The sequence below is a fragment of the Phoxinus phoxinus genome, assembly GCF_949152265.1.
Source record: "Phoxinus phoxinus genome assembly, chromosome: 2".
In the NCBI taxonomy this organism is placed as follows: Eukaryota; Metazoa; Chordata; class Actinopteri; order Cypriniformes; family Leuciscidae; genus Phoxinus; species Phoxinus phoxinus.
In genome coordinates this window covers 44320241-44332803 of record NC_136877.1, presented here as the reverse complement: position 1 = coordinate 44332803, position 12563 = coordinate 44320241, and the positions used below count along the sequence as shown (strand labels likewise).

The 12563-nt window shown below is 37.5% G+C and overlaps 3 protein-coding genes across 4 annotated transcripts in view; 1 reads left to right on the top strand and 2 right to left on the bottom strand.

Moving 5' to 3' along the window:
* htatip2 (HIV-1 Tat interactive protein 2) overlaps nucleotides 1-1078 on the bottom strand; it is a 40178-nt gene extending 39100 nt beyond the window's left edge. Inside the window, exon 1 of the mRNA XM_079591665.1 lies at nucleotides 985-1078. The gene's annotated coding sequence lies outside the window, so the exon portion shown is untranslated. The remainder of the gene's footprint in view (nucleotides 1-984) is intronic.
* The window catches only part of csrp3 (cysteine and glycine-rich protein 3 (cardiac LIM protein)), a 347838-nt gene that overhangs the window by 123085 nt on the left and 212190 nt on the right, over nucleotides 1-12563 (top strand). The window lies entirely within an intron of this gene.
* Nucleotides 3839-12563, bottom strand: part of nav2a (neuron navigator 2a) — a 198931-nt gene continuing 190206 nt past the window's right edge. For both annotated transcript variants that reach the window (XM_079593513.1, XM_079593514.1), the window contains 12 exons: nucleotides 12381-12534; nucleotides 12102-12264; nucleotides 11879-11979; nucleotides 11689-11784; nucleotides 11072-11240; nucleotides 10723-10958; nucleotides 10375-10529; nucleotides 9717-9788; nucleotides 9240-9436; nucleotides 9038-9156; nucleotides 8664-8864; nucleotides 3839-6772 (listed from right to left, as the gene is read on the bottom strand). In XM_079593513.1, the coding sequence (XP_079449639.1) occupies nucleotides 6647-6772; nucleotides 8664-8864; nucleotides 9038-9156; nucleotides 9240-9436; nucleotides 9717-9788; nucleotides 10375-10529; nucleotides 10723-10958; nucleotides 11072-11240; nucleotides 11689-11784; nucleotides 11879-11979; nucleotides 12102-12264; nucleotides 12381-12534 (1789 nt within the window). In that variant the 3' untranslated portion in view covers nucleotides 3839-6646. The remainder of the gene's footprint in view (nucleotides 6773-8663; nucleotides 8865-9037; nucleotides 9157-9239; nucleotides 9437-9716; nucleotides 9789-10374; nucleotides 10530-10722; nucleotides 10959-11071; nucleotides 11241-11688; nucleotides 11785-11878; nucleotides 11980-12101; nucleotides 12265-12380; nucleotides 12535-12563) is intronic.

The window sequence follows — 12563 nt, the reverse complement described above, 5'->3', positions numbered from 1 at the left end:
GGCCTAGCCATAAGCGCAACAGGCCCCTTTGTAGGCCTACTTCAATAGTTAATATGTATCAAATGCGATCTTTAAATAAGGTAGAATATATTTTTACATAAGCACAGTCTTGTAGTAAAAAATTCTGCTCATCTGTAATAATTTTTTTTTAAAATCCTCTTTTATCATTTTTCATAATAACAAGTCTTCGTTTATAATATTCTGACCTGGATAAGCGGCCTCAATTTGACCACAAGCTGCAAGCACAATCAAAATTAACAAGGGACTTTAATACAAATACTAGCCATCGACGATAGGCTATTTCTCTGGATTAAAAATGTTTTTGCTGAATTAAAAAAAAAAAAAAACTCATAAAAAAAATGTAGGCCTATTTGAAAGATTAAATAAATCTAAATTAGAATGTCAGCATCAAACAGACAGAACACATATCACTGCCCATAAATATGATCTATTATATCATTGTATTAAATTAAATAATATCAATGAACTAGGCCTAAGTTAATTTAAATAGAAGTCGGTAAAAGACGCGCGAGGACTCGTGCACAGAGATCCGAATCAGTTCCTTCCGAGCGAACCGATTCACTAAAACGAATCGAATTTTGGAGACTTTTTATTGCTTGTTCACAGTGCTTTAAAACTGCTTAGACAATATAGCTACAATTGTGACATAAACACGGTAACAAAGTATTTTATCCCTACCGCTACAATTGTTTCGAAATGTAGCTCGCTGCTGAAAAGCTAGCGTCAAATAGACCTATTTATCACTGAAGAAATATTTAGGCCTATCTAATATTTAGTTAATCTGTTTAGTTAATGACTACATCAAAACATGGATTAAATGGGCAAGCACGCACTGCGTATGCTATGTTGCATAGTAGAAGAAAACGTTGTGTTTCTTCGAGAATTAACGTTTGAGCCTGGGGTATGGTCATTTAGTTATAATAGTTATATAGAACAAAACGTGAATGAATTCAAACCACTGACCTTATTGTCCCCAAAAATTTAACACTATTATTTAGCTACATATCTCCGAGCTCGAGGGAGGGAAGCGTGGCGAATTAGTCTTCCGGGTTGGCCTAAACGTCACTGACACGACAGAACAACTAAATACACGAATGGAACCTTTTGTCTTAAAATAGTAAGCTTCCGATTTCATTATCTAATTTTATCCGCAGTTTTGCCTGAATACATCCAGATTTTTTTAACTAGACTGGACTTTCATGTAGGTAAATGCCTGTATAGGCTAGGTTATATAATATTTTTAAACATGGTTCAACAGTAGGCCTAGGCTATATAAATACACATTTTCATAATGTGCATATTTTTTTCTGCCACAAATTTCACTCTGCCACTCCCTGGCCTTATCCACTTCCTGTTTGCCAAACCACACTGTTAAATTGATTGCCTCTGGGATTATAATATGATGAAAGAAGACAATTTTAGAAAAAGAAGTGACAATTACATAATTCCAGTGTGGAGAGAATAGGGCAAAGCTCTTCACGTTGGTACATATTTTGTGCACAAGGTAAACACAGCAGGAAGGAATATTTTGCCATGCAGTTAAAAAAAGGCTGTTACAATCAGGGGTATTTTTTATGAAGTTGATGGTGATTTCAGAGCCAGCGAAGATCCTGCCCTTCTGAAACAATTTCAAAAAGGCAAAATAAACGGGGACTGTACTGCTGAATTCCAGGGGACTTCTGCATATTGCTGGAGCAGAGAGATGGCAAACCTCATGCTCACCCATATTTCATTGAGTCTCAACTCTGGCCTAATTTTCAACGCAATTTAAACTACCAAATGGAACAAATCACAGATCAAGAGGCACTATACTTTTATGATGAGATGCCTACTCTAGAGCAAAAAGGAAAAACTGATCCTACATTTAAAACATATAGGCTACAATTGTTTTTCGAAACAAATCAAGGGATACTGTTAATGACTTCCCAGAACTGAAAGATTATTCTTTCAGATTAGCACCCTTTCAAACGGATGGCTTTAGTGATGAGTGGTCAAGAGAAGAATATGAACACACAAAGACTTCACCTTAACATACAGATTACAGAGCAAGGCCAACCTGTGGAAGAGTTCCTCGGGTTATTAAAGAGGAAGAGACTTGGCAGTATATAAAAAAATAAAATAAAAAAAAATCAGGCACACAGGAATGGGTTAGGCATATTTGGTACCATTTTTTTTGCCTCCTTTGGGGGAATATGGCAGAAATCTGAATGACAAGGGGAAAAAGCTGTATTTAATTTGACAAAGTTTTTTTTTTCTCTCTCTCTCGTAATTACCTTGTTTGTTGATGAACCCATTTGGAAAAATACACTTAAACAAAGAGGAAATTTACCTTCATAGATTTCGACATGCGCAGAACAGTATTTTCTAGGTAAAAATGGTCTGGAAAGAAAACCAACGGATCAATATCCATGGTATGGAATTGCTAAATATGCAAAACAAAGAAAATTAAGTATACATTTGCTGAAGTTGGAATTTCCAGCAGTTTAGGATAATTTGTACTTCCAAACTCCTTGACTATCATCATTAGAGGTAAAAACCAACCATAATTGAAATTACAGTATGTCTTTTATCTGAGATATATCTGTATACTGTATTACATTAACCTGTCCCTTAAGATGTAGATGGCAATGTATTGTAAATATAAAATTGTAACACTAAACATTTCACAAAACTAGTTTCACTTATTGCCATGGAATTTTTTAGTATACTCTCGGTTTCTTTTTAGGTGTGTATTCACCATATTGAAATTAAAACATGACAAGGAAATTAAATCTAGCCTAAATAGGCCTATCTGAGACTGTGCATCTTTTTTTTAAAATTAGAATTATCTCAATGCTCATGTAAACTCTTTCAACTAATTTATGTACAATTGTCTGTGTTGTTTAATTGTTGTATTGTACGAATCTTAACATAAGGCAGAATGAAAGATGCTCTGTAAAATAATTGGTACTAAACTGATGCATCTATAGAACTGCTATACTTTTATATGTATTAACTTATAATGACCTTTGAAGGTTTCACACCCATCCTTAAATTTAATAATAGGCCTACATACGAATGTGTAAAATGACTCAAACTCAATGTTAATTTTATTGTATGTACTTTAGATTAAAACATTTATTATTTGATGGTGTTTACGTGCTGTAAGGTGATGGATGTGTGCCACTGCCAATGCCATAATTTTCTATAAATCATGTGGTGTTAAAATATAATACTTTGGACAAAAAAATAAAATGGGTTGTTGTGTTTACTAAAGTAATAATTCTGCACACTAAATGTGAAACAAGTCTTCGAGTCTTGGGTCATTTTGTGTAGGCTAGTGTTCATTACACTGTCCTCGCAAACAACAACAACAACAAAAAATATCCCCGCGTTCTGTGTAAATGGCTTAGGCTATATGTATATGACTAAAATAAACAACTCATTTAAGCTTATTAAACACAACGGATCAATTGTAACAGTCTAAATCAATAACCTCCTCCAAACTCTTGGTGTCTGAACCTCGAGCTGTATCGCTTCCGGATGCGTGGATCTGCATCTTTTCAATATGCGATTTGCGATGGATTGGAAAACACGTTATGTTCATACTTACCCAACAAACACAAATGGAGTGAACACACTGATCCAACAAAACAAAAAGCTGGAATTTGGTGTGTGTGTGTGTGTGTGTGTTGGCGTTTGTTGACAACATCAAACTAGTCGATAACAGCTACTAGCTGACAGCGCCATCTATGTGCCCTTGCAGTGTTTGCAATAATTTACACATTTAATCATTGAAATACACAGGGGATGATTTTTTTGTTTAATTTTTGAACAGGGGATAGTTAAAACAGGACAGTAATTATTTAGACTCATCTTAAACTGAGCTATTAGAGACTGCTTCAGGATTGCAAAGCCATCACCTATACGTTTACTTCAATAATATATCATTTCAAAATATTTTCTCAGTGATACAGGTGAACATTGGAACAATGCCTGAGATTACTTCAGTAATCATTTGGAATAAATAGAGCTGGTCAGTTTGTCGTCCACAAACTGGGAAGAGAATTAGCATGGAATGAATTTGAATTTAGAAAAGGGCAAGTTCCTGATGTTTCAGAAAACCACTGTATTAAGCAGCATGTTAGCTACTCAAAGATCCCTTACAGTTATTAATCCCTTAATTTAATCATACATTAATTAAAACAAATTAAAACCTCACAGAAAATTCCAGTGAACTCAAATCTTTTATGCAAATCAAATCAACCTCCAGGGTTTGCCAATTAATTGACATTGGCTTGAAGAAATGAGAGGACTGTGTAGTTTTTAAATTGTTAAATTATTGCTTTTGTTGTATTACTCTTTTTTTATTATTTTTTTTATGATATGATTTAATGGAACAAGTTGATATAAAAATGAAATGAAATTGATTTCTTGTATAATTTCTTTTTCATCAATGTGCTTGGCATGAAGCAATGTAGACATCATAAAACTAATAAACAATTAATAAATAATTATTGGGTTTATTGGATTATAAATAATTTAAAACTGGTAATGGGATCAGTAAATCTTTGTGGGTCGCCTGCGTTTCACAGATCATCCATGGGAACCTATAGACGACCGTTAAGATGAAAAAGACACTGTACACAAAATATTCCATATTTCCAAGCGCTGTTATAAATGGCTAGAAAAAGATTATTCAGCAAAATGCAGCCTGCAGGGTAGTCGAATATTTACATTGTTATATTACAGCAAGAAACAAGGTTTCAGCAAATACACATTCAGTGACACGAGCTCCATTCGATTATAGCCCTCCCATTTCAGTTACAACAATCACATACAACATTTGTGCTTAAAATGACTTCATCATCATCATCATAATCCATCAACGAATATTAGGCACATATCCTAAAATTATTCACAAATTATATACACAGTGTACACACAATGTATTGGCAGTGCTGACAGCATTACAGAGCTTCGATATTTGGCTTCCGTTTGAAATCCACGATGATGTTGCATAGGATCGATGACTTACAGGAATCATACGCTGGAGTGAAATGGAAGCAATGTTGTAACTAAAACCCTGTAGTGCCATTCGGACAGCATTAGACAACGTGAAGAAGGTGAAAACACTGAAATAGCCCCATATATAATGCTTTCCCATGCAAGGAAACTTACTATCCATCCAAATAACGTTCCTTTATAGAGAATCAAAGATACAATTTTATGTACAAACCCTCCAGAAGCGTCCTTGCATTACGAAGCAGCAAATACAGTATATTACGAATCCAACGTCTATGTGGACTTTGTTACTCTTTCACATTGAATGCAAGATATGTACATGATAAAGGCCAAAATGGTCAATGAGGTAATACTCATACACCAAATAATGAACGGTTTTCTCCTGCAGCACACGGTGCTTTCGCCAAGATGTTTTTTTTTTTTTGAGAAGGTCTTTAAGCACCAAGCAAAGCCTTACAGCTAAACCACTCAAGATGCACTTTGCCAGTAGTGATTATATGCATTTCACATATATAAAGGCAACAATGCATCATTTGTCTCATATGCAATGTTTGAAAGTTTTCAAGAAAGTGATGCTAGAAATTGTAAAACGTCCCTTTTAACTGCGCCTGTGTAGCTGAACAAAAAAAAAGTAGCTACACACTTCCTCTTTCCCAAACCTCACATTGTTGCACCTCTGATATGATGACCATGAGGCTGTTTATTATAGGCCGACTCAAAGAGTAGCGCAGAGCCCTGTAGCTCAATTACGAAACGTAATCAAATCAGCATTTTTTTCCGAAGTATAAAACATAGTGCCTTAGTTTTCTTTACAAAATGGAGTAAGGCACCAGATTCCATTCAGCACCAAAAACAGAGAGCGATCGAGTGTAAAAAATAGATAGATAGGCTTTGTGCTACAGTGCAACACTGGATCATGCGGTCAGCAGGTGCTTTAAATAAAAAAAGGCAAACATAAGCACGTCCCAGATGGTAAATGCGTGTTTTCCCCAATCGTCACAATAAATAAGTCTAAACTCAAAGTGTAGCACCATGCTTCATCCATATCTTTATCACGTTAAACATGAAGCGATGGTCAGCATCCGATCAAGCTGGTTTTGTAAAGTCACGAGCAAATCCATCAATAGAGGGAAAGTCGATGAAGGTGGTGGTTTAAAGATGTAACTCCTCCATGTCACCAGTAGAGGGTAGTAAATCAAACGAGCGCTGCATGTGCGTGAAAGTTTCTCCAACTGTTAAGCTGCGGTCACACTTACACGTGTTGGGCGAATTTTTGCAGGCGAAATCTACTCTTTCAATAGGAATCCACGCAATCTGTAATTTCGTGTGAGGGCGAAAGATTTAGCAAGTTGGTCACATGGATTCATACGTCACTACACTGTTGACAATACGCAGAATTTCGCTAACGTGACCGCACTTTTACTTTTGAGGTAAAAATTGGGACAAAGCACTTTCTTCTGATTTTGCCGATGTAAAATTTGGTTCTCAAGAGGCAGCTTGAAGTGCCGTTGAGTTTTGCCGTTTATATATTTCTTTATATATATATATATATCTTTTTATATATGAAGTGTCAATCTTTGTTTGGGTTACCAGCACCCGTTGTGATTTCATGTAGACTTGATCAGAGTGTGGACTCCAGGGAAGAGTCCAGGATATCATCATGATGACTGTTGCTGTTGGAGTCGCTGTCGTAACTCTGCGGGTTGGAGCAGCCGGCCGCCTCTTTCAGACGCAGGAGCATGTTCATCTGTTCACACGATACACACACATAACAGTCAGGCCAGATGGCATGTGTTTGAGAAGAAATCTCAGATATTATGCATGGTGTTGTATTTCAAGTATAAAGACATTACTAAATCTAAAATATTATTTTATTTTCCATAAAATAAATTATAATTTAGAAAATTTGTACCACATTCACATTTATTCACAAACAAAAGTTGTGTGTTGGTTACCCTGCCAAATGACAATGTAAATCAATGTCAACATCTATACTTTTTGTTTTTTTTTCATAAAAAATATGGTGTCACTGACTGACATACTGACACTTTCTGGTGTGGATGTATAATAATGCAGAAGTGACCAATGCCATTATAGTGACATCAGTGTTATTGTTAATTGGAACTTTTAAAAATCTTTTTCGTTAATTTAAATCAAGTGAAATAAAAAAATAAAACTTAAATAAAATATAAATATTAGATATGATATATATCAGTGATGCGCGGGTTGATCCAAAATGAGCGGGTGCCTGCGGTCACCCGCGGTTACCCGCGGTTACGAGTCATCCAAAAATATTTTTAATGATATTCGGGTCGCGGTCGGTCGGTCGGTTAGTTTGAAATAAAGATGCCAATTAAACCTTTGTAATTTATATAGTAGCTACTAGACAATAATGTTCTATGAAATACATAGGTCTACACTTTATTGGCTGAATAACTACGCGAGGATGACGCACGAGCTCAGTCAGAGATGACAGTGGGAAATCCTTATTTACCTTTTGAATGTTGAGCGCGTTATTAACTTTTGAATAAAAGCTGACGCGGGACAAAATGCCCGATTTCCCAACACGTTGAACTGAGCAATGCCATTGTGCCATTTTAATAGGCTACTTTTAAACGCATATAGCTCAGTAATGTCAGTTTTATGTATTTGCTAGGGGCGGGATTTTTGTTGGGAAAGTCGGGGGAGAGACTTCGATTAGACTGGATAAACACATGCAGCATCTTAATTGTTAAGAAAATGAAACGAATTAAATGAATAAATCAAGCCTTTATTACAAAACACTAGGCGATATCATACAGCATTCAGAAAAATGCGCACCCCTAGTTCCTCCGTCTATGGCCCAATGACTACGATGAGCATTTACTATAGCTACTTTTAAAAAACGCGGGTCAGGAAGCGGGTCGGGTACAATATTTTCTTTCTTTTTTTTTGCGGTCCGAGTTGCGGGCGGGTTATTGAAAACGTCGGTCGGGTGCGGGTTGTTTATACATTGACCCGCGCATCACTGATATATATTTAATATAAATATTGTTTTAAGTTCTACAATTACTGTCTAAAACAAATACAAATAAAATAAAGCAAAATAAAAATATTTAGGAAAAAACACTAATGAAAAGTCACGGTAATAAAAAAAAAAAAAAAAAAAAAAAAAACGGAAAATATAAAATTAAAAAATATTTTAATATTTAAAATATAAAGAAAAATACTTAAATAATTCATAATATATAATAATACATACATTAATAATACTAAAATAACACTGAGTGGCATTCTCTATTTGCTGACATATTTGTTGCCCATGATTAATTTATTCTTATTAATTCACCTCAGTAAAAATGAATTAATATGATGTATTCGGCAGGACATGTGATCTCAACATGGTGATCATGACGAGGTGGGTCCCACCCTTGTGTAAACCACTGATTCATCTTATGAGAATCATTCATTGATTTCAAAATCATTTTTCTTAAGCAATCCTTCCAAGACCATTTTTCTACTTTATAATGTAATTTTGAATAAATTTTTTTAGTAATACACTACTGCAGCAAATAGTATATTTAAATTTGTATATGTAATCATAAAAGCATTTGAGAGCAGTAAGAGTGTCTGGGTTCACTCCTGTTTGTGTCACTCACCAGCGGGTCGGCGTCACTGTCACTCTGAGTGCTCGGTTTGTTAAGTCCCTCTCTGGAGGCGGAGTATCCATCAAAGCCCACGTCCTCGGGGCGGAGCTGCAACAAAGCTGGCCAATCAGGATGCTGATGAGAAGCTGCCCAGGGAAAAGTTTCCAGAACCCACAGCGCAGGATCCTCCCATGCTGCCCTGCGACCATACAGCTGAACAAATGCAAACAAACAGAGATTGAATAAACGCTTTGTGTCTATATACTGAGAGATACAAAGAGGGAAGAAAGAACAGTGGGTTTGGATAATGGACTTATAATGTTGTGTGAGGTGACGTATAAGTGTCGGAATAGGTGGATTTGACTCTAAAAGAAGGCAGATGTTACCTGTAAACCTTCTCTCACAGCCTCCAGCATGTAGGGGATGATGGAGTAGTTCCACAGGTCAGTGAACCAAACACGAGAACCGTCCACATCCATCGGACATGACAGGAACAAACGTGGACCTGGACGAGTCAAAATCAACACTTTAGTGACACTGAGAACGTCTGTTAATATTGGGTTTCAGTGTGGCGGTTTATCTCCGTACCAATGGTCACATCAGAGGAGCTGTGAGCCTCCAGGAAGCGGTTGAGGTGGTGCCAGACCTGAGGGATCCAGTCGATGACCTTCACCAGCTCCAGGGTCCGTGTTCGGCTGCCGATCTCAGTCTCGATCAGCTTCCTCCTCAGAAACCGGCTCAGGAAACCTTTCACCGGCTCCATGTGATTGGCACACAGCACCCATCTGTCACGGGGAACACATGTTGCTCACGTTAACATCATCACTGCCCTAGAAGATGTCTGTCTGTCTGTCTGTCTATCCATCCATCCATCCATCCATCCATCTATCTACTATTCTACTGTTCATTTAGATGTTAAATGAAAAGGACTTATAGATGCTCATCACTGGTTTCAACAATAGCGCAATGGCGCCACCTAGAGGTCACTCCATTGCAGTTTCCCCATTAGGCCAAGGTATCATTTTTAGTGCTAATTGAAGAACAAAATAGAGAGTGGTTTAGTACCTGAAGTTATGATGAAGCTGCAGGTTTGGAGCAGAAGATGTCGCCTGACTCATCGTGCCGATTATATACGGGCTGCAAATACAGAGAGACAAAATAAAAACTTTAATTGTACACTCACTTGTTGTTGTGTTCATGTGTAGGTTTTTTTGTTACACTGATGTAGTGTGATTTTGTACATTGTATACACTGAATATAGTGTGTATTGTTTATCAAGGCTACATTTATTAGCTGCAAATATAGTCAAAACAGACATATTGTGAAATATTATTACTATTTAAAATAATACATTGTGATAATAATACAAAATAATACAAAATGCCTGTGATGCAAAGCTGATTTTTCAGCATCATTACTCTAGTCTTCAGTGTCACATGATCCTTCAGAAATAATTTTCATATGCTTATTTACTGCTCAAGAAACATTTCAGATTATCATCAATTACTAACAGTTGTGCTGCTTAATATTTTTGGGGAAATTATGATAAAAAAAAAATTCCAGGATTCTTTGATGAATAGGAATATCAAAAGAACAGCAAATCTTTTGTAACATTTGAAATGTCTTCAACTTTTGATCACTTTAAGGTGTCCCTACTGAACAAAAGTATTCATTTCTTTCAAACCCCAAACTATGGACGTGTATTTCTAAAAGGCAGACTGACCAGCGCTGGTATTTGCAGTTGAGCAGGCCGTTGAACATCTCTCCCAGTGAGCTGACGTGATGAAGGTTGTCCAGAATGAGCACAAGAGGAGCTTCCGTCTCCGGTCCGCCAGCGCTGCACTGATCCACTATATTTGCCAAGTACTGACGCAACTCCTAGTAAATACATACATACATCTTTACTTTTTATATCTTGTAAGCTATTTCGTTTTGGAGATAAAAAGCTTTGTTTCTAAAGGGAAAAAGTGGATTTGCCTGGCTCTTTTAGAAACTAGAGAGCTGATTAACACATTGCTCGCACACCAGCATTTTTAATAAAAAAAAGAAAAGAAAAAACAACAACTCTCACTTTGCTGGATTTATGGTCGACATTGAAGGTGACGATGTTGCTCTCATTGGGCCGCTTTCCCTCTCGCAGTGCCAGGTGCTCCGCCAGTCTGTGGGCCAGGTAGGATTTTCCAGTGCCACTGGGGCCTGAAAGGATGATCCTGCGATGTTCCTGGAGCAAAGACACGTAGCGCTGGAGCATGGGTTTGGGAATCAACGTCTCGAAGACCAGAGAATCCTGGGACTGAGAGTTCACACCTGAATTGAGAGAAACACGCAACAGGCACGATGTTAACAACAACAGAAATGTGGAACAACTATAACAAACACCGATAAAAAAAAATAAAAAAAAATATTCTGAATTTGTGAACCTTTCAGCGAGATGTTGATCGTGTCATTCTCTCCCACGAGGTATCCGCACGGCAGGAGTTCAGGTGTGTCTGTCCCGCTGGACCGGATCACATCTCCAATACGATAGCCCTCGACACTGTCTGAACCCAGACCCAGATGACTGACCGGGTCAACATGCCTGATGTACTCCTACAGAGAGTCAAACCCAACACTTATGGTCTGTAATACACTGCTATACAGTGTGGTTGGATAACACTGTATGTTGATTCCACATCTTTCTCAAATTAAACAAGAGCACTTTTGGCAAACCACTTAATGTTAAATAAATACCTCGATAAAAGTCTTTCTGAAGTAAAAAGAGATCTTCGCAACAGAATAAGTACCCATTCTCAAAAAGAACAATTCATAAAACAAAAAATTCATTCAAATAGTTTAATGAATCAGGATTACTACACACTTTTTAGCATACACTTCTTCATGTCATCTCTGTGCCTTCTAGGCAACTGGTATATTAGCGACACCTACTGTTCATACGTATGTATTTCAATACACACCAATCCATCTAATGTTTCTGAATGTAAACCACTCATCATCAACAAATGATTAGGCTACAGTGATGTATATGAAATTACTTTACCTTAAACAAGCGCCGTACAACTCCATCAAGAACGTCCCACTTGGTTTTTCCACTGACACCAATGCAGCCGATCAGGAAATCTCGATTCCTGCTTTCCTGTGGGAGACATCATTAAAAACATCATTAAAACAAAACATTTAAGATTTTTTTTTTTTTTTTATCTTCCAACAAAAAAAGTGGGATAACTGACCTCTTTCCACATGACGTCCTCTTGAAGACTGACAACAATTTTCACATGTCTGCTCTCTTTCCGAGAGCTTCCGTCTCCACCAGAGTCATCCAGCAACATGTCTGAAAGAAGACGGACTAGATCTGTAATGCGCTTTTATGATTTTCCCTCACATACAGCTACAAAACAACCTTTAGGGAGCAACACAATAAGTATTTTCACACACAAAAAAACATTCTCGTACCGAAGCTGGTGGACTCTGTGAGATTGAGGCTGTGTTGAGACAGGCCAGGCGTCGGGGTCGGAGTTGGGTTATAGACGGACACTTGAGAGGACGCCCTGCTTCCACTGGCATGGCTTTCCAACTTAAGACGATCATTTTCCGTCTTTAGCTTCTCGATCTCCACCTATCAGACCACCCACACGGGGATAAAACATGTAACATTCCTTCTTCTACTTAAAAATCCACTGAATCTGATTGGTGGGACTGCAAGAAGGTAAGGTGAAGGTGAATCTCACACACCTGCATGCGGTTCATAGCCTCGCGCAGCTGGTCCAGCTGGTGGGCGGAGCTTAAGGCTTCCAGTCGAATATCCGTCAACTTCATCTCCTTCTCCCGCAGCTCATTACGCAACTGCATCACAGTCTCCGCCTCCCCATCCAGACAGTCCGACAGTCTACATCACAGCATACATGTCCTGGTTAA